This window comes from Sarcophilus harrisii, chromosome 4 (genome assembly GCF_902635505.1).
Source record: "Sarcophilus harrisii chromosome 4, mSarHar1.11, whole genome shotgun sequence".
Taxonomy (NCBI): Eukaryota; Metazoa; Chordata; class Mammalia; order Dasyuromorphia; family Dasyuridae; genus Sarcophilus; species Sarcophilus harrisii.
The window spans coordinates 385,551,952-385,579,763 of NC_045429.1; the positions used below are offsets into that span (position 1 = coordinate 385,551,952).

Here is a 27,812-nt window from a genome sequence, read left to right on the forward strand (position 1 = left end):
AATAGAAAAGAAAACCCCATTCCAAATAACAAACAAAATGCATTAAAAAAATCTAAGCATCAATTTACTAAGGCACACAAGAGATGTATAGATTTAACTACAAAGTGTTCTTTTAATCAACTGAAGGAATATTCAGTACTCATGACTAGGCTTTGCCAATATAATAAAAATGGCTGTGTTGTACAAAATTAATTTGTACTTTTCATGATAGACTAATCAAATTATCAAGGGGATATTTTATAGAATTTTGTGAAATAGTAATAAAATCCATTTGTGGAAACAAAAGATTTAGAACATCAAGAGAAAAGATTCTAATATATGAAATTGAAAAGCTTTTCCACAGATAAAATTATTTCACGCGCACACAAACATACACACATAAGACTAATAGTCATTTCCCAATACATAAATGGTAAAAAGATGTAAACAAATAGCTTGCAATTTACAAATGTCAGTATACGAATATAATATTCCTGTGCTGTAAAAAATGATACATGTATAAAAAGAATGAAAAGATATAAGTGAAATGACACAGAAAAATAAGCAGAGCCAAAAAAAACAAACAATATGATGACTACAAAACTCTGCATGTAAAGAACAATGCAAAAAAGAAATAAAAAATAAAGAATAGTAAAATTATAAAGATTAATCTGGAAAGAAGAGATACGAAATGATACTCCTAACTTAGCAGAGGTGGAGAGCACCCTAGGCAAGTCACTTAACCTCATTTGCCTCAGTAACAATAACAACAACAACAAAAGTCCAGGCACCAGTGATGTACATGGAATATGTTTTTGAATTTTTTCAATATATTGATCGATTGTGCTAATTTTTCCCAACCTTTTTCTTTTTCTTTTCTTTCTTTCTATCTGTCTTTAAAAAGTACTTTTTGTTTTATGGAATGACTGAGAAAGGAAGAGGAACTTTCAACGAAACTGTGATGATGTAAAAAAGTTATTAAAAATTTTAAAATATGATTGGACTACTTGCCATCAAGGGAAGGGAGTAGGAGAAAAAAGGGGAATTGGAACACAAGAGTTTATGTTGAATAATTCTCCATGCATATGTTTTGAAAATAAAAAGCTTAAAAAAAAAAGAAATAAGTCACATTAGTAAAGCCAATTAATAAATGGGGCAATAAATTATATTAGCAAAAAGACCCTTAAAATATATTAAATATAAGGAATATTTTTAGTTTATTAATCATGAAGGAATCTAAATATTCCATCACAAAGTTTCAATTTTTGTGGTACAATAAGGCTTTTCCAACCAGCTGTCAGGCAAAGGTACTTTAATTTAGGCTCTTTTTGGTGATGAGGTTCAAAACTATTCAGTCATTTGTCACATTTCCTTTTTAGATATTTAATATACATACTAGAATTACACAATTTAGCCTTTAGATTTTTCACATTAATCTTTTATTTTTTTGTAATATAGGGTGAGTGATGAAAAGGATGCACGAGGCTATCTTCAGGCTTTGGCCTCTAAAATGACAGAGGAACTAGAGGCATTGAGAAATTCCAGCCTTGGCACAAGAGCAACAGTAAGGAATTGCTATTTTATGTAAGAATTAATTATGATGATGAAAAAGTAAGCCACAAAAACTATTTTTATAAAATTATGTGTTTTCCCAAATTTTCACCTACATTAAAGTATTTCAGTAGAAATCAAATATTTTGACTTCCCTTGTACCAAACATAATTTCTGTAATGTACTTAAATTTTTAATTAAATGAGATGCTAACATAAAAATGATTTCCTTATAAATAAATATCTTTCCTCTGACCTTATTATAAAATAACAATTGTTATAGGTTATTTTTCTATTTTACTATTTGACAAAGATAATATTATTGGGGATCTTCCATATTTTTTGTAATTTTAGGCCTTATATGTTGGAAATATAATAAAATGTAGCTGATAACAGTTTCATTGTTTTTAGGATATGCCCTGGAAGATGCGCCGTTTTGCAAAACTGGATATGTCAGCTCGGTTAGAGTTGCAGTCAGCTTTGGATGCTGAAATTAAAGCCAAACAGGCCATTCAAGAAGAGCTTAATAAAGTTAAAGCATCAAACATCTCAACAGAATGGTGAGATGGAATATTACAATTCAAATGAACTACTTACTGTGTTTGCAAGAAGGCAATTAAAGAGGTTTCTTTGATTTCCTGCCTATTGAATAAGCTATTTTTCTTTATAAAGAAAAAAAAATCAATTTCCTTTTCTTTCTTTTTAAAGAGGCATTAAAAATCACTTACTGATTACTTGTATACTTCATTTTGTCAGCACCTCTTTAATCCTATTAAGAGATACACTATGACTGCAGTAGAATAAAGTCAACATGGAGAGGCAACAAAATTGATTAAATACATTTAATGTCAGTGTTAAGTTAATGTCAATGTTATTTAATGTTAGTGTTAATCCCATGAAGACTTATCTGGTTCTGTTAACAACTGATCACTGGCTTTCAAAAGATGTGCTTGGTTGGCATCTTGTTTGGGTGTTTGTTGGGAAGTATGCATTGATTGTTAAAACAAATTGTATAACAAGATCCTTGGATTTCTTTTTCACTTGTGGAGGAGGTGAAGCGGAGAGAGAGAGAAGGTGAGAGGGAGAGAGGAAGAAAAAAGAGGAAATATTGGTTAATTTAAAAAGATTTTACTTTTAAACTGTATCAACAGATTTTAATTTTTTAAAGTGAAGATAACTCTAAAGATGAAAGACACATTGAGACATTTTCCACTAGTGAAGCATAAGCTTCTTCATTCCAGAACTGGTTTTGTTTTGTTTCTTGTATCCTAACCTAGCACATTGTGTACCTGGTACATTGTAGGTGGTTAATTAATGCTTTTTTTTTTTTTTTGCTTGGATTGGGCCCTTCATCAGTACAACTCACAACCTTTCTATTCCTTTTGTGTGCTCTAATTTTTGTCCATCTCTTCCTCTACAAATTCCTCTTAGTCAGTATTGAAAACCCTCTCATTCTTTTAGCATCTTAATGGGCACCATTGCAGCACTTGATTTATCTATCTTTTAATATACCTTTGAGACACCTGAAATTTTGATTGTTTTGGAGCCAGATATCTGGAACACAAGAATATTGTGTATGTGTGGTGATAACTGAGGGGAGGGGAAGAGGGAGAAAGTGAGAGAAACTAGCCTAATCTCATTTAGTTCCAAACTATCTCTTTGTAAAATTTGTCCATGATAATAATATAAATTTATTTAAACAGTTCTATATGTTCAGTATTGTTTGTTATTTATTTAGAAATATTATTTGTATCATAAAATTAAAAACATAGAGACAATATCCAAAGCCTTGGGGTATCAGAGAGCACCTGTAGTTTAGGAATGCATCTTGAGTTAAAGGCTGTTTGGTTTTTTTTTTTTTTTTTAATCATCTGAAAATTGTGGCCAGGATTCTAAAGACCTTTTAAAAGTTTTATTGATGTCATCTTCTAGGATACAGTGTAATATAATTTTGAAAAAGATTTTCACGTGTATCTAGAACTTTTGTAAATTTCAAATTAATGATCTGGTTGGTTGGTTTTTTGTTTTGTTTTGTTTTTCCCAGTGAGTCAAGGAAACACTTCCTAGGGCTCTCCAAGTTTAACACCAAAGTAGAGTACAGCACAGCTATGACTATTAAGAATATTAATAATGAGTTGTATAAGAACAATGAAGGGATTGAAAGAAACAGATTTGATAGTGTTAAGTTGTAAAAATACACAATTTTCTTAAGTATAATCATAAACGAAATATCTAAAGTATCCTTAATGGAATGGAAAGATATCTATTTGTAATTGCAGTTTTTGTGTGGAAAACCAACCCCTAAAAATAGAATCTGTTTCTAATAACATCTTTAAAATTTAAACTGGGAATCAAGGAATAAAGATTCAAATTTTTATGGCTCTTAAAAAGAGAAGCAGTATTGATCATATGAGTCAAAATAGCATTAAGCATTAATATGCATCATTACTGTTATACATCAAAATAAGCATAAACTTTTCTTAATGTGCTCCAGGTATATGAATCAGTGTCATAAAGTCAACCTCAGAATAAGTAAACAAAAGCAATTTTATAGTTCCATATCAAGTAAGACCTAACAGGATCTGAGAAAATAAGTAGAAATTAGTAGCTAAATATATCTTTCTCTTTTCCCCTTTTAAGCAAACTACAAGAGTCAGAGAAGAAGAACTTGGAACTGCTATCAGAAATTGAAAAACTGAAAAAGGAGACTGAGGATCTTAAATCTGAAAAGGGTATGGAAACTGGTGTCCATATAAATCAGGTCTCATATCATTGTGGATAGATTTTACCATATTGTATTATGTAAGAGGATGTTTACAGTATGTATGAGAAATAATGGCTTTATAAAGCCATTATTTCTAGGTTTATTGTTTATCTTGTTAAGATCCATTTTTATAGTAGGAATAAATATAATTTTGCATCAATTTGAACTCCTTTTCATTTGTACAGAAATTTCTGTAAATAACTTTTTATGCTTAGAAATTTATTTGAAGCTACTAAAATTAAAGTTACAGAAATTTCTGTAAATAACTTTTTATGCTTAGAAAGAAATTTATTTGAAGTTACAAAATAAATTTGAAGTTGTCACTTTCCATTTTGAAATAATCTAAGTTGCTGTGGCATGATGTAATGTGAATATGATTATATTTACAGGAGACTTTAAGTTAACTCGTCTTTATTAGGCAACTGCATATTCTAGAAATTTGTTACTTGCTGTTGGAAGCACAAAGGAAACAATATTTATCTTCTGTTTTTAAGGAACATGAGCTGGAAATATAGAATTGATACATAAAATAATTAAACAAGAAAAAAAGCATTAATGAAAGGGGTAATTAGTTGATGAACAGATGTTTTTGAATGCCACTTATTACCTAAGTTTATTGAATGAAATGTATCACATGAATCCATCATGTTTGAATTCAGGTCGTCTTGATTCTAAGGCTTCAAGAATTTTTTTTTCAAAGCACATTTACAAATTTGTTATGTATATTTGCTGTGGCACACCTAAGGGGAGTATGTAGAATGGTGCCAAAAACACCATTTCTAGGATACTAGCCTTTACTTAACTCTTTTCCCTTTTCCTGGACTCCACTAACAGTGATTTTGTAACAAAGACAACTTCCTTACCCCTTATCCTAGAAAACTCATGATATTTTGGAACAGGCAATTCTCTTCCCTCCAAGGCCACACCTCAGTCAAACCTTCAACAAGAGGTTTAAACTCTGTATTTTAGAGGGAACATAGAATAATTTGAAACTCAAGAAGTATTTTCTGAAGACTGATATGTTTGTCATTCCATTATACAACCTACTATGTGTGTATTAGGGAAAAAAATAGAAAATATTCTGGTCTTAACATATATAAGGCTAAGAAAAAAATTACCAGTTTTTAATATATTTTGGTTTGAGTGTGCATATTTAGGATTTTGATGATCTCTGAATACTTTGGTTTATAAGTGCCTTTTAACAAATTCAGGAAGAAAAGGTTATCCATGAAAGGTAGTTTTGTTCTCAAGCTTAAAAAAAGTTGCTGCTGTCTTCTAGGTGTAAAGCACCAAGACTCACAGAATTCTTTCTTGGCATTTTTGAATGCGCCTACCTCTGCTCTGGATCAATTTGAAGTAAGTGTAAAATAATTTAATTTTCCTCATCATCTTATAACTTCATATTACTTAAAAAAAACTTTTACACTTGTATAAAAATTATTAATCAATTAACAAGCATTTGTTAGACATTTTTTCTATGCCAGCACTGTGCTAGGCACTAGAGATACAGAAAAAGAAAAGTGGGCATTATTATGACTGTTTTAATTCCATCTTGCATTAGCACCTTGGAACTGTGAAATGAAAAAAAGAAAAAATGGAAAGGAAAGGATTGTGATTTGGCAAATAGTCCTACTGTAATATTATATAAGCTGAAATAACCTTTCTCTTAGAGCTGACTACATTTAATGAGAAAAAAATCTGAATTTGGGAGTCATTGTTATATCTAAAAACTATACTGGGTTACTGTTTGTTGGTTCTTTTGATGTTTAATTTTATTCACATATTTGCTATATTTGATTATATTTGAAAGATAATATTCAAATTAATTATTTGCGGCAGGAAAAATAAGCAACATTCTTTAGATGTAGTTTAAAGAGGTTTATAAATTTCTTGTGTAAGAAAAGGTATAGTATCTACTTTGTTCATTTGTTTTCTTGAATTAGTGCCATTTACCATTTTATTTAATTGTTATAGAAGGTTGGAGTTATTATTTATTTTTATTAAATTGCTTCATACATTTTTTTCTATTTCTTTATTGCTGTATTCGTTAAATAGGATTCCTTTTCTTCTTCCTCATCTTCACTGATTGATTTTTTGGATGACGTAAGTCTTTCATCTTCAAACAATGCATCCCTCAGTAAAAGAGATCAGTGAATTGATTTGGAGAATCTATAAATTAATGCAGTCAATTTAAGGAACTGTAGAATAAATTATGGGTGAAAAATGTTTCTACATTTTTTTTATCCATGAAAATAAAATAATACACTATGCAAAGTGCTTTGCTTATTCAGAGGAGTTTTCATTTTCCCCTTCATTCTGGTCCCTTTAATTAATCTCTGATCAGAAATGCTGTTTTAATTTTATCACAACTACTTAAAATTTTTATTGTGGTAATTGCTATTTTCACTTCTTCCTTTTCTTTCCTGTATATTAATCTTGAACATTTTTCTATCTTCTTACCAAAACATTTTTTAATTTTTACATTTTTTATAAGTTCTGATTTTTAAAGTCTTATTAAATTCTGCTAGCTGGCAAAAGGTAAAGAACATTTAGGCTATCAATAAAGTTTTCTTTTAATGTAGAAATGGACTTTGAATTATTTTGAGTTAGTACATGTATATTGATATAAATTGACTGCATTATTATTTCCTTCCTGAATTAAACCTATAGATTTAGCCATTTAGATAGATCCTATGAGATATGCTTCATTCATTCTTTTTTATATAATTTCATTTTATGTAAATTCTCTATATTTCATATTAAATAGTACAATAATCCTTTAAATAAATTGTTTTATCATGTTAAAAATTATATGCTTCTAAAAGTATAAGGAGGGTTGGGAGAAAAATGGTACCTTGTCAAACATAGCATCTCTTTATCAGGAGAATATCTTAAAATTTTCTATTTCTTATATTTTAACAGGAATCAAAAAGTATTCTTAAGATTACTTAGTATATTTTATTTTTGTAAAGTAGACATTAAATACATGAAAATTAGTGCATGTTAATTGTAGTTATAGCTTAATAATGATAAATATTTTTATTATTAAATAACAGAAAATCTGGCTGCCTTGGTATGTTTGAAATAGTTATATAAAATTTCACATTTTTGTTTAATCTAAAATATTGTTCTATGATTTGAGTGTTGAAGAATAATTTTGGGTACCTAAAAAATATTATATATAATGGTAGTATTTTTACATGAAGTATTGTTTAATCTCTTAAATTATGGGATAGTTAGCTACAAGTATCATTCATCCTTAAAATCATATGAAGAAAATCCAGGTATTACTTTAAGCTTTCCTTTGTTTCAAAATTTCCTTTTTCCTTTCTAACTTATGTTGTTCACTCTACCTCCACACACTTTTTTCTCTATAACATAATTCTACAGCGTATTATGTCAAAATAAAATGCCACCATCAGAAGCACTCTCCAAATTAAGGAATGTTTTTTGGCATTTTCTGTAACTAATTGCTGAAGTTGGGTTAATTTTCTGCTGCCACAAACCAAGAATATAAAAGGGTTAGGAGAAAATTATAAGGACTTCTTTTTGAAATACTGTGTCACTGTGATTAGAACATTTCCCCACTTAATAATTCTTCTCTGGAAATACTCTTTCCCAGATTCATTGTATTTTAGTGCATACAGCTATTTGAAATGAACAATTAATTTTGCCATTCATGTAAGGAGACTGTGTGGTGGTGGGGAGTGTGTGTTGGTTGTGGGTGTATCTGTGTGTAGTTGAACTTGTTTAATTTGGATTGTCATAAATTTGAAGCATTAAGCATTGATCTTCTTGGAATTCCCTGTCCTAAGTCTACAGTATCTTTTCATTTTTCATTCTTGGGATCATGATTGTTTCTATTACTCATTTCTATTCTCTAGGTCAACCTGTTTTCTTTACTTGAAGCCCTAGATATATCCCTTTGTCTTCTGATAGAATTATCTGTTCTGATAGATTCCTGCTGTACTAGCTTAGCATGTTTTCCTTCTAGGTTCTGCTCATAGGAAATATCTGACTAAATGTCCTTCCTTTAACCTGTTATCATTTCCCTCGGCTAACTTGCCCATATGACTTAATATTCCTGGATCATCCTCTTCCTTACTTTGCTTTTCTTGCTTCCTCTGACTCTGAAGTTAAAGCTTTTCTAGTGTTTCCTTTTGCACATCTTGTTCCTAATCTTCAGCTACCTTCCCCCCACCCTATGTTCTCTCTATGTTTTTTTTTCTGTATAATATCATAGCATCTGTCTACTTTGCTAGAAATTCCATCTCAGAGGATTTCAACATATATATTGCTATGTTAAAGATCACTGCTGTCATCAAATTTTATGATACTCAAGGCATGTATTTACTTTTTGCTATAATAAGCCTTTTGCCTTTGTCTGGGGTCATCACTCAGTTCACACTGACATTATTGTATGAAGGTTTCATACGTTATAATTAATAATTTTAATTTCTTAAGTAACACTATTTTAAGATTATAGTACTGTCAGTATATAACCTTAGTTATAGTATTGAAAAAAGTACATTAAAATTTTTTTCTTGTTTCTCTGTAGCTGCCATTCTATCTGTAAAAAAGTTTTTTTAAAAAACATAGACATATACCCTTTTGCCAGTTATTTTTCTATTATCCACAAAAATATAAGACAGTGATATTTCTAGATAGTCTTACCCAAAATCTAGTAGCTTGCTCATGTTAAATACAAGGCATTGACTTACTTCAAATAAGGATAGCCTTATTTGGATCTGTGATTTCATGGTTATACATATCTCTACTGTTAAATATCATAACTTATCCATTCCTTCTCATCCCTTGTGTTTTTAATCCACAATTTTCCAAAAATCCTTCTTAGAGAACCTATCCAATGTATAATAGAAGCACAGAAAACATATTAACTTTAAAATTCAGGTTAATTCTCTTCTCTCTCAATTTTTCATTCTACTATGTAGCTTTCAAAGCAAAAACCAGAAAGAAAAAAAATCTTTTAATTGTCCAGATAGATCAAGGGTTGGCAAAATGATGTATGTGACACTTGTTTAATTAAAGGCTATGATTTTTAATTAACATATTTTCCTTTTCATGTTTGATATTTACCAGGTTTCCCTATTTTGAATTGGCTATCTCTAATGAAACATATATCTGCTTAATAGATGGAAGCCAACATTAAATTGAGGTGGTCCTATGCTGAGGGGGTGACATATAATTGGGTTGCAAGAGATGGAGTAATGAAAATTTAGAATAGGTTTGTGGAAGTTCTCCATATTTTTTGCTGTTCTAAATTGCTAATTTATGCTAAAATAAGAAAGGCCCACTTTTCTTCTGGCTTCAAGAGTGGCTAAGAATCATAGAAACTGAGATGGAGGTAAGAGCCATGAGTTTCGTAGTAACTTTCAATTATAGAAGACCATCCCGGATGCTTGTGAAAGGTTGGTCAAGGTCTAAATCTTAAGTATTAAAAACTTTGGAATAGGATCTTTAAAAAAAACCTAGTGGAAGGATATTAATAGAGTTGGATTATCTGTCTAGTATAGAATTGCCCCTTGCTCTCACTAGTAACTCTGAGTAATTTATATTTTTTTCTATTTTTCTGAGAGTGCAGTGATGATGAAGTCTCCATCATTCTAGTGTCTTAAAACTCTTCTTGAGAACATCTTATCTGTACGTGATGCCCTATGTTCTTATGTGCACTTAATATTAGGCTCTGGAAAGTATGCCCAGGTTTATATGTGAGTCCACATTTATTTGTCCAACAGCCATGAGAGGCATCTCCAGTAGTTTTTATTTTGTGGTGGTACCTACTTGATGCAAGTTCGTTTATTGCTTGAGATTTGCATTATCAATAGGGCAGATTTAGAATTACACCTCAATAAAATAAAAAAAGAAGCCATGTTTGTCACTAGTACGCTTTAATTTTCACCCCCTTCCTGACAACCTGTCAAAAACCACTAATAGGAACTTATCTTAGTCCTGTTCTCCCTTCAGCTATATAATGCTCAAAATTATTTGTCATACTTTTTCTTTCCCTCTTCAAATTTACATTAGAGCATAATGTGACTAATGGCACTATCAAAAACCTCCCTGATTTGTTTTCTTGATAGTACAAATGAATTTTTACTAGTAGAATTTTAAGTAGTATAAGGATATTACATAAGCATAAAGATTCTATAAGTACATAATTTGATACAGAACAGCAGCCTTTTCATTCATTTCACCTTCAGCAGTACTTTTAAGAGTGGCTTTCCTTTGGTTTTCAGATTTTTGAACATTAACATTTGCCACTTGGCTAGTTAACTAGTTTGGCTTGACTGTGTCCCAAAAAAATAAATTGTTGATTGTTGATCTAAATACCATGATAGCACCATAAATAATTTTTGGTTGTAATTTATTTAATCTCTAAATCCATTAACTAATCCTCAAAAAACTAACCAGATTATATATGTGTAATCAAAAGTACTTGCCTAGATACGTCATATTCTAGCCTTAAAGTGCTGATAGACAGAACCTCATAGATCCTAAATACATGTTTTAAATGATTCAAAAACATATAAAGACAAAGCACTGGTTTCTATCTTCTGGTATGCAACTAATTTAGATTTTTATATAAAAGCGTGTATTTTGTGGTTTACTATAATTATCCTATCAGAAAAAAGTATAATTTTCCTTTTCCTATTGAAAACATAAAAATAGATATCTGGGATTCAGCTATTTATGCCTGAAGACAGCATTTCCAGAATTTCTGTTTCCAGAAGATAAACATCTTTATTGTAGATAATTCATTATCATTTTTAATTTAAACAAAATCATATTTAAATTATAATATAGGTATCTAACAAAATGTAATGTTTATATTCAAAGATATTTTTACTGACTTTTTAATAGAATGTGCTCTTCAGATTATTTTAAGTTTAAATTTACATTGAGCTTTCACAGTTCTTTCAATTGGTTATTTGCATTGGAGGAAAAAAGCCATTTGATTGTGGAATAGATTTTTCTCCCTTTATTTGAAAGTATCTAGAATAGAATTGAACCTGAAATGTTGATCTCATTAGCCTCTTGCTTTTATCTGGGGATAAACAACAAAAAGCAAATTTGCCATAGTAGGAAGCAGGGAAAGACCTTACTGGAAAACAGGAGACATAATATTCTAATTTTAGCTTCCTATAAATTTATTAAATAACTTTGGATAAATCACTTTAATCTCTCATGCCTTAGATGAACTATTCATCTATAAAATGGGAAAATGGAAATAATCCTTGCTTCACCCTTATGGTTGTTGTGAAGATGATTAGAAAAACATTTTGGAAAAAGTTGAAAGTACAGTGCATATGCTAGACAAGTAAAATCATATTAGGAGATAAGTCTCTTTAGTGTTACTATATATTACAGGTTTGGATGCTATTTCAAAAACTTTATTCTGTTGTTTATGATTATCCAAGATAGGAAATATCTTTGAAATACTGGTATGACTTAGTAGTAATTCTTCAGCATTAGCACAATCCTAGTAGTATCTATGAGAAAGGTAGCACTCGTTAGTTAAGACAGAATTAATGGAAATCAATTAAACACTCAAATTCCAATTATTACTAAATCAAAAAGACTTCACTTCCTTCCACTCACATATATTAAATATACCAGCAAAATGGAGTTTCAAGAAAATGTATGGTATATGGTGATCTTTTAATACGTCTCCTTGTATATACCTAATTCAGTGTAGAACCCTATTCTCTTCGCTTACTCTGTCATACTATTTGGGTTTATTTGTACTGTTTTATCTGTATGTTTTTTTTTCTTAAAAAAAATCATCTGACAATATATGTGGTTTTATTCTATCATAAAATGTGGCTCTCTGTATGTATATATATGTACATATCATTAACTTGTTAACATAAGAATTTTTTAGGATAATTGTGTGTGAGTTTTTGTAACATATTTTCCTCCTTTCTCTGTTGAAGCGCTCTCCATCCTGTATTCCAGCTAGCAAAGGCAGACGTGTAAGAGATTGTTGTACTTTCCCCACCCTCCTCCCATGTCCCTCATTCCCATCTTTTTTGCCTGTGGTTGCAGAACATTCTATGCTGCCTTTTTTGCAACATTTTATTTATATTACTGCATGTTTTGTGTTGCTTTTGCTGTTACTGCTATTAGTGCTATGTTTATATTTTCTTTTATTGCTTTGAATTCAAAGCTTTAGGAATGTTCACATGATAGTGTTTCTTTGATCAAGCTGCCAGAATGATAAAAGTTTGAATGTCATTTGATGTTGATGTTAAAAGAAAGTAACATTGAAATTATCTTTCAAAATTAATTTGAGAAGTGTTCAGTTAGCATAGTTAGAGTATAACGATCTCTTAGATATAAGCATATATTTAGGGATTTCCTAGAGATGTCCAAATTTGGAAGGCCTTCATAGGATATGAATGTACCTAGTCAAAAATATATTTCTCATCTTCCCAGATGAGCAGAATTCATCAATAAGCATTTTCTTAAGTCTATATTAAAATAAAGTTTTTCATAAAATTCATAATTTCATGTACTAATATTTGATAAAGAGATTAATGAAAGTATATATTAAATTAGATTTCCATGAAGAGAAATAAAAGTTAGATTGCCTGATCTCATTGACATTTATTATTCATAACCAAAACTAATGTAACTTTGGCTATTCAAGAAAGCTATTTGGTTATTCAAGAAAAAAGCTTTATTATCAATACCCTGAAATTCTAGAATTTTAGATGTCAAAATGGTCCTGAAATTTAAAAAAAATTGCTATATGGTTAAAATTTATATTTATATAATCTCTTTTCCAATAAGTTGGAAACCCACTGAACACACAAATGACATAACCTTTGTGGACCTTGTCTGTAAAATAATCTTATACTATAGATGAGACAGGCATGTTATTTTCATTTTTGTGTTACACAGTGAGCCTTAAAACATTATAAAAGATGTGAGTTTTAGACCTAGAACTCTTGATTGCTAGGTTTTTAACCACTAGTATAGTATTCCAGCCACAGTATTGTGTTTTTCTAGGAAAGAAAAAAACCTAATAATATTAATATATTGTTCTCAAGTATAAAAGAATAGAAAACATTCATTTGGATCCCTTTGTTGTTTGCCAGATAATTTAGGTATTATCATGTAAGTCATATCTAATAGCATTTATTAAACAAATACTCTGGGAAAAGAAAAAGAAGTAAAGAACAGCCCCTGCTCTCAAGCAGCTTATGATTTAATGGGTTTATGTTATTCTTTCTGACATGAGATTATGCTACCTGTTTAATAACCATAATTGGTCACATACTACTCATTATTTACTGCTATTCACACACATTTGGGCCATAATTATTTTATTATATCTTAAGTATATTGTGGCATTAAAAACTGGATCTTTTAAAAATTAGAATAAAGACATAAAATTCACAGATTATATTCTGCCACATTTCTAGGAAATTCATTACATCCTTTACCAGTTACTTCTTTCATTTGTGCTTAAATGAACAGAATTCTCAGGATTAACTATATAAAGCTATCTGTGAAGCTTTTTTACAAAAAGAACGAGTAATTACACCCAACAATGTTCTCTCGTGACTTCTCTGTAGTTCTGCTCCTATTGTAGTCTCTATTTTATTCTGTTCTTGACCCCATATAAGATTTAGCAATATTTCTGATCCACATTCTTTCTCTTTGTACTTGCCTCATCCTTTCTCTTTGTACTTGTCTTCTTTCTCTAAACTACCTTTGTAATATTAAAGCTTTTATAAGGTAAGAAGACACATCTTAGTTAAAAAATTGGGAAGGCATGTCAGTGTATATTTATTCTCACTGATTCATGTGTCTCCTTCCAAAAATATGCCTGTACAAATTCAATCATGTTTAAATTTTGAACATTTTTAAATAAATGACATGGTATTTTCTTTTTAAAGTATTTCTAGTATGGGAAAATATTAATACTATTCACATTTTGTGATGATAAAAAAGAAAAGTTTAGTGATTTATTGCTTTTAAGGGTTTATCTTTTAAGTATATTCCTTCATAGTTCCTTTAGGTTGCAGTTATGAGGAAAAGGGGTTTGTCGTTATCTTAGAATATTAAAAAAAAAGTAGACATTTCCAACAAATTTCCATGAAGAGAAACAAAAGTTAGATTGTTGGATCTCAAAGACAATTATTCATTATCTAGACCAGGAATTCTCAAACTATGGTCTGGGCCAGCTGCGGCAGCTGAGGATGATTATCCCCCTCAACCAGGGCTATGAAGTTTCTTTATTTAAAGACCCACAAAACAAAGTTTTTGTTTTTACTATAGTCCGGCCCTCCAACAATCTGAGGGACAGTGAACTGGCCCCCTATTTAAAAAGTTTGAGGACCCCTGATCTAGACTAATTTGTAACTTAGGTAATTTAAGAAAGTTGTAACTTGCCAGTTGCTATTATGAAAATAATCAATACTCCTCTTGTAATTATATCAAGGTAATTAATTTCATCTCTAACTCAAGCTTATAAAACCAGCTTTTGGAATGTTTGAACATTTTTTAAAATTTTAGTTACTACCAATGATTTCTAAAAGGCTTCAAAATTAAATGTGTAAAAAATGGGTGTTCTGAAAAGGGGGCTTTGTCTAAACCCATTAATTTAAGCATTTTGGAAATATATGTATTAAAAGTTAAAGGAAAGGATGGGAAAACATTGTTTTTGTTAAAGGTAATAAGCATTATCCAATAAAATTTATCAGCAATGAATAAAAAGTGCTTAAATTAGATATATTTTAAATATCTCCAAATTTTTACTTGTTCCCTACAAAAATTATTTTTCTGGTAGAAAAAGCTATGTATTTCAGATGAGTGACTGATTGTATGTATTATTTATGAAGGAACTAAACTATATAATTTGAGTAATTTTTGCTGTTTGTTATTTAAAAGTCAGATAGTGATTTAAATATAAAGGTATGTTTATATTTAATTGCCATATTCTTTAATTTTTAACATCAATAACTGGAAATTCCTGATAAACAGAAAGAATTTGGTGAATTCCTAGATGGCTATTATCCACCAGCAAAAACAAAATGTAATCAGTTTCTAAATTGATGAAATAAACTTGATAAAATCCCACTTGAGCTTTTTCTCATGCCCTTAGCTAATTAGTTCTAAAAAGTAACAGAACAATAAATTATCATTTAGATATCATACTTCTTAAAACATAGCTATACTTAGGAAAAATAACCATTTTGGCTTTTAAGTAAGTTCTTCTTTCTGTAATCTTGATATTTCTTTAAAAATATCAAAATGACTTGGTTAGGTTAGAATTAATTTTCATTTTTTCTTCCCTTGAAGTCTTGCACTAATTAGTGGTACCTAACCACACATCTCTTAATACAGTTACATTTCATCACCTTTTCCCTTTTGATTGGTCCTTTATTAAAATCCCATAAGTTACTTCTATTACTGAGGAACCTTCACATTTATTACTGTTACATTGATTCACTTTATTGCTTGAGCAAACGATTATAATATTCTTTTCCCTTGGTATGTGGGACATATTGTTTTTGTTTGGTTAACTTAAATAGTAATGACTATATTTTAAACTACCATTGTTTTGGATATTTATAAATGGACTTTTTAAAATGAGGATAACTTTAATTACTTGTTTTATTACCTTACTACAACTGGTGCATTATCTAATTTAACTATTTCAAGGCAAATTTCTAATAGGATTTTTTTTAAATAGAGTAAGCATTTTGAAAAATGTAAATGCAACAAAATCTAAAGGAGTTATTTTTGTCAGTGCCAATTATATGTATATGTGTATAGAAAATAAAAGGATAATTTCCCAAATAAATTTTTTATTTTAAATTTATTTCTGAATTTGCCTTTCACATTCTTTATGTGAAAAGATGACCTTTTGGGACTGTTCTTTTCAAGTATATATTCAGTGGTTCTTTTTTTGCTCATATTTTAGCATGTCCATAATTCATTTCTCTAATGTTCTGAATTTGATTTCATCATTTATCTCAACTATGTTAACAAATAGAATTATTCATACATTTTGGTAGTTCCTTTTTAATTTTTAGAAAACAAGAATTTCCCTTACAAAAAAAAAAGAAATCAAAAATAAGCTTGAACTTTGTTTGATGAATTGACTTTGTCTTATTATACAAAACTTAAAAGCTAATATTTAGTTTTTAATATTACTGTAATATAGTGTAGATGTTGTTATACTGCATACTTAGAAGTGCATTTCATATCTATTACGACTCTTTTCTACCATTTTTCTTCATGACCAAAAACTAATCAATAGACAATGCATTTTTAGAACTTCTGTTCATATTCAGATAGTAATATGTGCAATCTGTAAAACATTTTTTGTTATTTTTTTTAATTCTGTAGCTCTTAGGGAGTTGCTTTTGTATATATTCATGAATTAAATTGCACTTCTATTTCTTCCTTTCACTGTCTCACTGTTTCTCACTATCACAAAGACCAGTGCTTGTGTTGGTTGCAACCACTGGGGGTCCTAAAATAGCAAGGATCAGGATTTTAGTAGTTTACCTTTTTGATGCCCTTTAAAAATTAGCTTCTATTCTAATGTTTTCATCTTAATTCTGCTCTTTCATACAGCACATCCTTGTGCAAGTCACTGGCCTCTGGCCCTCAGTTTTTCATCTATCAAATGACTGAGTCAAACGACTCTGCTTTAGAACTGTGGGTCTATGATTCTGTTTATGAAGAAGGTTCTGCCTCAGAATTGCTCAAAATTGAGGACATGGTTATTGAGCTTGTATTAGCTATATACTTTTTGCTTTTCCTACTATTTTTGCCGAGTGAGTATAACTAAGCATTTAAGTGATTTGCCTGGGTTCATATAGTTTGTATTATAAGAAGAAAATCTTGAACCTAGATCTTCCTGGTTTCTAGGCCAGCTCTCTATGCAGCATACTATGTAATGAGGTTTAAAAAATTCTTCTATACACTAATAATGCTTAGCTGCCTCAGTATGAAGAGCAACAATAATAATATGCATAGTACCTGACAAAGATTGTTAGAAAATTTAAGCGAGATGTGTTGTAAAGTACTTTGTAATCTTTAACATACTTATAAATGTCAATCACTGCTATTTGTATGTTCACCTGCTTTGCTAAAATCTGGTTATCTAGAATGTCCCAAAGCTTTTGGGACTCTCTCTATTGAGCTTAGAGCATTTCTCTAATTTTCCAAGGAGTAAAACTTTCTGGAATTATTTTTTTCTTAGTGGAGCCATCCTGGTTTTTAGTGATCCATTCTTCCTTTTTTAAATACTCACAAACTATCCTTTTAATACTGTGTTCTAGAATTTTATTAATTGACATCTCATTGGACTTGAATATTTTTCTTTTTTGCAAAATACCTTCCTGAGTTCTGCTGTACTTCTCCCATTCTCTTGGTTCTTTTAAAGGATACTCCTTGATAGTGGCTTAATGCAGAGGCTAAGGGAAGCTGACGACAGAGATCCATAAGCCACAAAAGAATAAACCTTTATTCATAAACTCATAAATCCATACTGATTTTTTAAAAACAGAGAAAATGTAATAAAGAATGAATAATCAAGCATGATCCACTGGCTCATTGGTTATCTTAAAACATAGCTCATCTTGGCCTAATAACTTTGCCTGATGAAGGAAAACTAGATATTATATTGAGTCACTGTTAATTATATTAGGTTACTGTTCCCTAATCAACATTTTTGTTTTGTACTTCATGGTCAAAAGATCATTATTCTTGAAGGGGAAAACAGATTAAAAAAATTATTGAGCCTTTTAACCATTATCATATATTTTCATCCTCCTATCTACTTAAGTAGCATTCCTATATCTTCTTTAATCCTCCTCCTTTTGCAACATATATCAGACAATTTTTTGATTGTCTTGAGCAATGATTGCCAGCATTGACTTATTCTAACTCTCCTTGCACTAGTATCACAGCTGTAACATATTCATTCTACAAATTCATTATTAGTTACTTAAACTTTCTTCTACTGTGTCTAAAAAGCCAGTCTGGGTTTATGAGCTCCTTGGGTGGCTCATTGGTCTCTTTAGTCAGTTTCCTCTTACCTCTTCATTAGATTCATTTATGCTTCTCTTTTCAGAATCTCATGCTTCACAGTTTCCCACATCCCTCTTTGGCCTTCTTTCAAGTCAAGTCAAAAAGCCTTCATTAATTGCCTGCTGTGCTTAGAACTGGGTATACAAAAAAGAATATTCTCCCCATCCCTTTTTTTCATGGAGTTCACAGTCTAATGGAGGCAATAGCATGCTAACAATTATGTAACAACAAGATATATACAGTATAAATTGGAGTTTCCTCAGAAGGAAATGAATGGGAGAACTGGAAAAGACTTTTCACAGAAAGTAGGACATTCGCTGAGATTTGAAGAAAACCAAGAGAAAGAGATTAATAGGAACAATGTGCCCAACTATTCAAAATACCCAGAGTCTGGAGAAAGAATGTCTTGTGAGAGTAACACTAAGGAATCCAAGGTCATTGGATTATAGATTACCTGGGGGGTTATAAAGTATTAGAAGATCGAAGGGCTCTAAAAGCCAAACAGGATTTTATATTTGATCCTGGAAGTAATAGTAAGCCTCTGAAGTGGATTGAATAAGTACATGACATGGTCAAACCTATAATTTGTAAAGTTTAATTTGACAGCTGAATGCAAAATGGACTGGAATCTACTGGAGGAAAGGGGACCAACTAGAAGCCTATTGTGATAGCTCAGGAATAAGATAAGAGCCTTCACCAGTAATTAATTCATAAAATAGTATTAAAATAGATAGAAAAGTCATAATGCTCATGAAGATAGTTTCTCTGTTTTAGGCAAAGGCAGCAGGCAGGCTCATACATTAACTTGGATATCATAGAAAAATAGTAGCTCCTATGTAGAAAAAGAATATTAAGGAGGTTCCACATCACTGTTATCTCCAACTTAGTCTCTTTTGTCTTTTAATCATGTAATTTGATATAAAACCCCATAAAAATATTGTTGAATATATTTTACTCTGATATGTGATGCTATATCCTTTTATTACTTTTTGAAAAATAACCTATTTGTTATATAATATTCCAGAATATTGCCATATTCTATTCACAAGTCATATTCCCTATACAAATCTTAGAGCTGCCTATGAGGCCTAGTTCATTTTCTTGTATCAAGATCTCTGGTTTACTTTGGTGTTTAGCCTTATTCTCTATATTTGTAGATCACTATCTAAGGCCTTGAATGTTATTACTTTTCCTCTTTTTGAATATTGGCTTCTATGAATGTCTTGGCTTTCCCATTTATTCTTCCTGTTTTATCTCTTAGTTCCTATGCAGTTGTATAAAAGAGTATTTTTAGATTTCTTTCCATTTTCAGGTTAGTAATTAAAAGAATTATAAGATTATTCTTCGCTCTCATTATCTCTATTTGAAGGTACCTCAAAAGCCACTTAGTACAGCTCATGCCTGGCTTTTAACAAAACCCCCAACAAGTAATCACTCATCCTTTGCCTGAAAACTACAAAGTAGAGAAACCCATAACCTTGTAAGACAAGCCATGTTACTTTTGGATAGATCTGGTTATTAAGAAACTGAAGTTTTTGTTTTTTTAATTGAACACATTTACCTCTATCTTTCTCCATTCCTCTTAGCTCTTTTTTTCTTTCAAATCTAATTCCTCTTCTACATAATAGGCCTACAAAAACTTACAGATAATTATCATAGCCCCAAATGACTTCTTTTTGAAGACTAAACACTTATTTCTTGCAGATGTCATCAGTTTCAAAGTTGACAACTTTCACCAACGTCATCTCCTTATTCTGTATACTGAATAACTTATCAGCATCATTCCTTAAATGTGGTGGCCAGAACCATAGTACTCTTAAGTATTATCTGACAACAGTGATGGAGACTATCAGAACTATCATTCCTAAGTCCTAGATATTAGGCCTCACTTAATTAAATTGCATAACATTTCTTGGCTGCCATTTGGCATAGTAGACTCACTGAAGTTTTAATACCTCTGAAATCTGTCTTTTCCCTAAGTATGCAACTATCTAATCACATCTTGTACTTGGAAAGTTGACATTTTTGAATGTAGGTTTAAGATATTGCTATAAAATATATCCCTATGAAATTTCATTTTATTTGATTTGGTCCATTGTTTTAATTGCTTCCAGTCCAGATTTCCACCAAGAAAATCCCTTTAGTAATTATAGATTTTCTATGTATTGTCCACCTCCAACAAATGATCACAAAGAAGCTTTTAGGTTTAATTAGACATTCAGTTTTTTTATTTTTCTGAAAAGTGTTGAATGAATGAATTAAAATGCATTTATTAAGTGCGTTGGGGATAACAATAGGAAAAGGTAGAAATCCCTGTCTTCAAAGAGTTTACATTCTAATAAATGTAATTACTTATATTCTATTAAATGTAATTTCTAAATTACCATAAGGTATTCTATAAAATACCTTATGGGATGGTAGCCAGGAAAGATGTTTTAATTAGGGAATACACAGGACTGTAAAAGTAATGCAGTATTATATTGCTTACAGTTTTCAAAGCAAGAAGTAAAAGGATAAGGTTTCGGTGCATAGGCTAGAAAGAAAAAGAACAGCCATATTGAAAATGAACATGCATGTGTGGTCTAAAGGAACTCAGCATGGCTTAGCTGCTGTCCAATATGATCTACAGAGGTCCATGTAGAAGGTGGGACAGGAGCAATATCAACAATAAAATGAAAAAGTAATTTGGTTGAAGAAATATGATCTCAAGAAGTTTAGAACCAAGCCAGACTTGGCCTCTTGATGTCCAATTTGGAAAAATATAGCTCTGGCAGCTTAATATTTGTTTATTGTATTAAATTGAATATACTTCATCACAAGCATGCAGTTAGGGAATGAGAAGACTGAATAGTTTATAGAATTGGGAAATCAAGTGGCTTCCAGTTCATTAATTTATTAAATATGGTTTGATTAAGCTAATTGCTATCTGAATTGTACAAGAGCATGTGAAGAATATAGGAAAAAAGATGATATTATAGTTGTCTTTAAGAAGCTGCATTGTAATTTGGAAGAAAACATAAATATACAAGTAATAACTGAAATACGCAAAGAAATTTCTTTTAAAAAAACAGCTAACAAAAAAATATTAACTTCTCATTAATGCAAATTGACATTAGGGTTATATAAATCAGATAGCATCTTAAAGAAAATTATATACATACATGGGTATAAAATACTAAGGAGACCAGGCTATTTAGTATGAAAAAATATTAATTGAGGAAAGAAAAAAGTCTGGTGAAAGTCCAAAAAGCACAGGAAAGGTTAAAGATAGCTTCTAGAGGAGTTGGAGCTCTAATTTAAGAAACTGACCCAGTAAGCAATAGGAATACATTGTATCTTTTTAAAGATACTTTTCATACTTCACTATTTGAGCAACTGGTGATTTCATTTGTGTTGATAATATCTTCTATAACATAAATTACAAATCTTGAGTGACATATTAAAAGGTCTTTGAGAATTATCTTTGCCAAAAAAGTCATTACTTTGAGGCTATTCTGGTAGTGAGACTCTGAAATTTGTTAGATTAGTCCTTCAATGGTAGACAGACATTGTGACTGGGCATGTATCTTTTCAGTTTGGTATAGGACTTGATAGTGTTTATGTTTTGATTACAGTGCCCTTGAAAATGAAGGATCACCTCCATGCCAGGATGAGATATCAGAATAGAACTTTAGTAAAGTTTTCAAAAGTCCTCATAATTTGGTCCAGGTATTTTGAATTAATGTGACTTTCTGAGATGTAAGCAACACCATACACAGAGTACCAAAAATTAATTTCAAAGCATATTTTTGTTATTCACACTACTGTGTATCTTACTGTGGATAATCTGACATTATCTATATATTTTGTACATAGTGTGGTGTTAAAGTGTCTTACAAAAATCATCTAAAGAAAAGTATTTTCCAATGTTAAAAAAAAAAAAAAGATATTAGACATGATTTGAAGCCATATGCCCAGAGTTGTTTTGAGCTAAATATGGAAACATGAATTGAACAAGTTTAGAAATCTCCGTTATAGCACTTTGCTTTAGACTTCACTAATATTTATTGCATTTATCATTCAACCCTTGATCATTCAATTTTCATTCTTTTAAGTTATTTTATCATTATAAGAGATTGTCCTAAAATTAATCTTTTTTATAAACTTATTTTCACGCATTTATTTTTGATAAATTAAAAAAATTAAATCACAAAAATCATAATATTAATTTATACCCTTGAGGGTTTTATATACTGAACTTCAACCCAAAGCATTCTTGTCAGTTGCAAATATTCCTAAGTAATATATATCATTTGCTGCCAGTGCAAGCAATGAACTCTAAAGATGTTGGTTGGGTTTCTACTGTAGTTACAACATCCAATTTTCAGTGAATTTCTTTATTACATATTCTGCATTTGTTCAAGAGCTAAATTCCTTTAGGTGTCAGCAAAAATTATATGTGGGGTACCCCATAGACAATGCAGTAGTAATCCCCATTTGGGAAAGGGTCACCTGCTCACCTGGTGGACTTCACATACTTATTTATCACAAACATATATTTTCGGAAACATCCCTAATAAATATTTAAATTATATTTTTGTTGCCATTTCTTAAGAAACACTATCATGATCATGACTTGATATTGCTAAGAGCAGTGAATTGTTAAAAGTGACTTCTTGGGTTTTTTTTTCCCTGACTTGTTTTCCTAGATTGATTCAGTTGAGAACTTTACGTTGTCTCACCCTACTTCACGGGATGAGGAGGTCAAGTCTCACCTCCAGTCAAGGTCCAGGTCTCCTTCCACAGCTAGTGACATTGAACCAATTGAGGTACCTCTCTGGGACTGTTCTGTTCCCTGACCTTTAACTTGTGACCAAAAACAGTAAATCACACCCATTACCAAAAAAAAGTGAAATTTGTCTCTTTATGTTACCTGTGAGATATAGATATAGATATGTAAAACACACAAAGACATTTAGATTTTGTAGTCTAATATAATTTGTCCCAGTAGTATAGATAGGTGAGAAAAATCAAATAAAGTCATTTATCCCTAAGACAAACCTTCCCAAATTAGCTATATTTTAACTAGCCACAGTTTAACAATATTACAAGTGAGAGGATGAAAAAATGAGAAAATAAGTAGGCACATTAAACTGTCAGAGACCAGTGCTATAATGTTGATTGTCAAGTGAAAATTTTACAATTTTTTGAAATTTCAACCCAAATTCAATAGTATGTATAATTAGTCTGTTTAAAATGCAGTTACCAAGTCATTCCTGGCTATAAAGTACTTAATTATGACCATAATGGTCAACCAGTATGAATCTGTTTCTTGTCCCTCATTCCAATAATACAGAAAACATAGCTCTGGCAGTTCCTGATGTGACAAGAGTAGTTTTACTCAGTCAGCCAATTGACTTTCTCAACTAATAGTTTAAAAAAAAAACAGCACAGATTGCACTTTTGTTTATGTTCTGAAAATGAAAGATGCATATATCTCTTGCTTATCTTACTTCTCTCTGGTCCTTTCTTGTTAATTCAAATAGAATTTTATTTTGTGATTTGAGGGTTGTATTTAGAGTTCTAATAAGAACAGAGAGTACATCTGGGAAATTTTCAATATAATTGTAACCATGCCTTCGTCCTGATACATAATCTATCAAGATTTTGTGAAAGCTTTGTGATTCAGTAAACAATTTGGATCATAATGTTAGCATATTTTTTTATTTGTGTTTTACACATTTCTATAATTAGTGTCTCCCATTCAGCTTTTTATATTAAATTCTGATCTGGGTTTAAATTGTTTTCCCAGATAGTTTCTAATTAAAACCATGGAAACTAAATTGAGGCTAACTCTAAAATAGAAGGTGTCATTTAACCTTGAGGAGATCCATATAATTCCATTTTTCAGCCTAAAACAATCAACTTTTTCATCGGCTAAAGTGTATAATAACAAATGCAAAAAGATGTGATCTATTTCTTTCTTAAGAATTCAGTATTCTAACTAGTCTGGATCTCTTATTATCATTACCTTTGTCAGCTTCCTTCTCACCTTGCTATTCAAACCAGAAATCCTTCCTGATAATTCTTGACTTCCATATCTGCCATTTAATAAGTAGCCTCTGTTTCAAACATTGTATGCCCCTAGGTAGCAGACAAGAAGATTACCCACTCCACAACTAACAGAGTTCTTGCATTTTGCATAATTAAATAATGAAGAAATGTTGTTGATAGCTTCTTATATAAAGCTAAAGCCCTGATAATTGATCTAAACCCCTCTGCTTGTGACAAACTTTCCCATCACTAATATTAATTCCTATACCAAATGTCAACTAATTGCTTTATCATCCCAGTAAGTTTATAGTTTATATTTTTATCTTCACATACATTGCCAGATATATGAAATCATTACTTTTGTGCAAATCAGGTAGTTATTAGAATGGGAATTTTTAACCTTTTTTGTGTGTCTGGACCCCTTTGGCAAATTGATCTGGTAAAACCTATAGAAACTTATGGAATTATCCTTTTTCAGAATCATGTTTTTAAATGCATAATGGTATTACAAAGGAAATTATTTCTATTTAATTAATAATTTTTAAAAGTTCATTAATGTTAAGAATTCTTGATTTAGAGGTTGATTATTGAAATATCAGTTATTGTTTTAGGTGTATCTGTTAAAAAGAGTTTTTAAAAGTATTAAGGCATTAAAATAGCAAGTGCAAACCAAAACTAAAAATTGCTGTTTTCAACTTCATGTAGACTACATTTAGCATCCTTTCAGTTTTATTTTTATGGCTTTTCTTTTGCAAGTCATTTTTTTGTATTTCCAGAGTTAAGCAAATTTTGCTTTATGAACAAATTTATTTATGAATTTTGAAGGCATATACACAAACTACTTAAAATGTGTTTTTATTATATTAATTAGTGTGAAATTTGCTTTGCCTAAGGTTTTTTAGTTTTCTTCACTTTGGTTTAATCTGGTGATATTTGAAATGGATGCTCTATCTCAAGTCTTTTATATCTCTTTTTTTTTCTCCTGGCTTCAGGTTACAGACCACCCTCCACGTTCAACTCACACACCAACAATGAGATCAGCATATATTGGATCTGGCATCTCTGCACCTAAGGTAATCTATTCATAAACTGCTTATTTTTCTGGAAAATGGGAATAGGTTTCTTCTAACTTGTTTAGTTAACTATGTCTTTGCCACTAATCTCCCTATAGTTATGCACAGTAAAACTCCTTGCAAAACTATTCAGATTGTCCTTTGGAAGCAGAATACTTTCACATATGTAAGTTGCAGGAAAGAATGAGTTGGGCAGCTAGGTGGTGAAGTGGATAGAGTACCACCCCTAAATCCAGGAGGACCTAAGTTCAAATCTAGTCTCAGACATTTAACACTTCCTAGAAAGAGGATTCTTCTTTCTGACATTCTTGATTTTGGATGTTTTAACCCCTTCTCAGAAGTACTTAAAGTGCCATATAATCTCACAGCTTAAATTATCCTAGTTTTAATATTCTTTGAAATCATATTTTTTGTTGAAACTATTGATCAATGGACACTCTGGCCTAATTTAATTTTTTTGGTTCCTATTCACCATTTGGCAGATGTAGTATTGATGAATACTAAGATGAATATTAACACCAAAAAGAAGGAAATAAGGAACTTGAATAATTATCTGCTTATATTTTTGTATAGCACCCACTCCCAGTGTATAAAAAAATAGGTTGTTTTATAGAATAAAATGATATAATCAAAATCTTTCATTGTGTTATATTATCTTCTGATGAGTTCAGTAAAATGAATGGAGGAATATATCATTTCCAGCAACACTAATAACTATAAATACATTATTCAGATAGTTGGTCACCCACATTGTTAGAATGCTTAAGAGTTTGAATGCCAAATGTATGCTTGCCAAAAAGTCTATTTTATGAAGAATTCACACAGGGTAAACACTCACATGGTGGTCAAAAATAGCAATACAAGGATGCTATAAAGGTCTCTCTTAAGAACTCTGGAATCAACTGTGTGACATAGGAAACACTGGCACGGGACCTCCCAGCATGGCATACCCTCATCAGAGAAGTTGTTGTCCTCTATGAGCAAATCAGAATTGAAGTAGCTCAAAAGAAATGCAAGATGTACAAATGTAGAGAATGCACAGCAAATGTTCATGTGGACTATTTGTGCCCAACCAGTATTCTGAGGTCATATTGGTCTGACCAATTACAGTGGGACAACTGTATATAACTTGACTCTTAATATAGTAATATCATTTTGGTCCTTTTTAAGAACAAATACACAAACAAACAACTGCCAAAATGGTCTAATTTTTTTCTCCTAACCAGAGAATTTTGATTTAGAACTCTATTTTCTTTAAGTAGATCTAAAAATAATGAATATGTGAAGCTGTTTTCGGGCACTGTGCATAATTGTTGTTCAGTCTTACATTCGTATTTCTCTATTTTTGTTGCAAGGACACATTGTCTTTTCATTCACAGAAGGGAAATAAATGAAATATTGTTTTTTCCTTGAACAGACTGATACTTTTAAAGTTTTAATCAATTTCTGATAAATTTATATATTCACTTTAAACCTGTGTAAAAATATTTAAATAGTTGAAAGAGATTAATTTAGTTTTTAGCAAGTTTTTTAACTTATTAATAAGATGTATTATAATGTGCTTGACTTGACATAAAGGATAAAAATGAAAGCTATTTGATGTGATGTTAAGCAAGAAACAATATATCTAAAATTATATTATTCATATAATTATCATTTTTCATGTTAGCTTAACAGCATGATATAAACATGCTGTTTATATCATGTCTTGCATAGCCTTATATCCTTTCAATGGATTTTTTTGAATAAAAGTTATAAAAGCTCATCTCAAGCTTTAAAAGGCCCAGATATAGATTGGAAAGCAGTGTGTCATTGTAGGAAGGGCACCACGCTGAAAGCCAGAAAAAAAGGAAGTGCTAGTTCTGCCTTGATACCCTCTTTCCCTCTCCCAGCTTTCCTATTTGAACAAGGTGGTGTGAAAGATGCCTTTAGTGCCTTAGTATAAAGAGAGATATCTAGAAGGGATGACAGAGGAGTAGAGGCAATTGGTGGCATAGGCTCGAGTCAGGAAGACCTGGGTTCACATCTGGCTTCAGACACTTGCCAAAGTTGCATGACCTGAGGCAAGTCACTCAACTGTTTTTTGCCTTAGTTTCCTCATCTGTAAAATAAGCTTAATAGCATCACAGAATTGTTATGAGGATCTAATTATCTGATTATCTATTTTAAAACATCAAAAAGTGCTTAGTATAGTGCCTGGCATATAATTAACATTATATAAATATTTATATTCTACTCCTATTCCCCTAGCCTTTCTGAAACTGTCATATGCTCCAAGATTAAAGTTTCTCTGGTAAGAAGAGAAAAGCTACACCTCTCTTATTTTTTGTTCCGCTT

The 27,812-nt window shown here is 30.8% G+C and overlaps 1 protein-coding gene across 12 annotated transcripts in view; it reads left to right on the forward strand.

Moving 5' to 3' along the window:
- The window catches only part of CDC42BPA (CDC42 binding protein kinase alpha), a 347,959-nt gene that overhangs the window by 262,694 nt on the left and 57,453 nt on the right, over positions 1-27,812 (forward strand). For 4 of the 12 annotated variants that reach the window (XM_031967004.1, XM_031967009.1, XM_031967012.1 and 1 more), the window contains 8 exons: positions 1,438-1,543; positions 1,941-2,089; positions 4,170-4,261; positions 5,573-5,649; positions 6,349-6,396; positions 12,249-12,287; positions 23,058-23,177; positions 25,395-25,475. In XM_031967004.1, coding sequence (XP_031822864.1) covers positions 1,438-1,543; positions 1,941-2,089; positions 4,170-4,261; positions 5,573-5,649; positions 6,349-6,396; positions 12,249-12,287; positions 23,058-23,177; positions 25,395-25,475 — 712 coding nt within the window. The remainder of the gene's footprint in view (positions 1-1,437; positions 1,544-1,940; positions 2,090-4,169; positions 4,262-5,572; positions 5,650-6,348; positions 6,397-12,248; positions 12,288-23,057; positions 23,178-25,394; positions 25,476-27,812) is intronic. The other 8 variants (XM_031967006.1, XM_031967014.1, XM_031967010.1 and 5 more) reach the window with 6 other exon arrangements.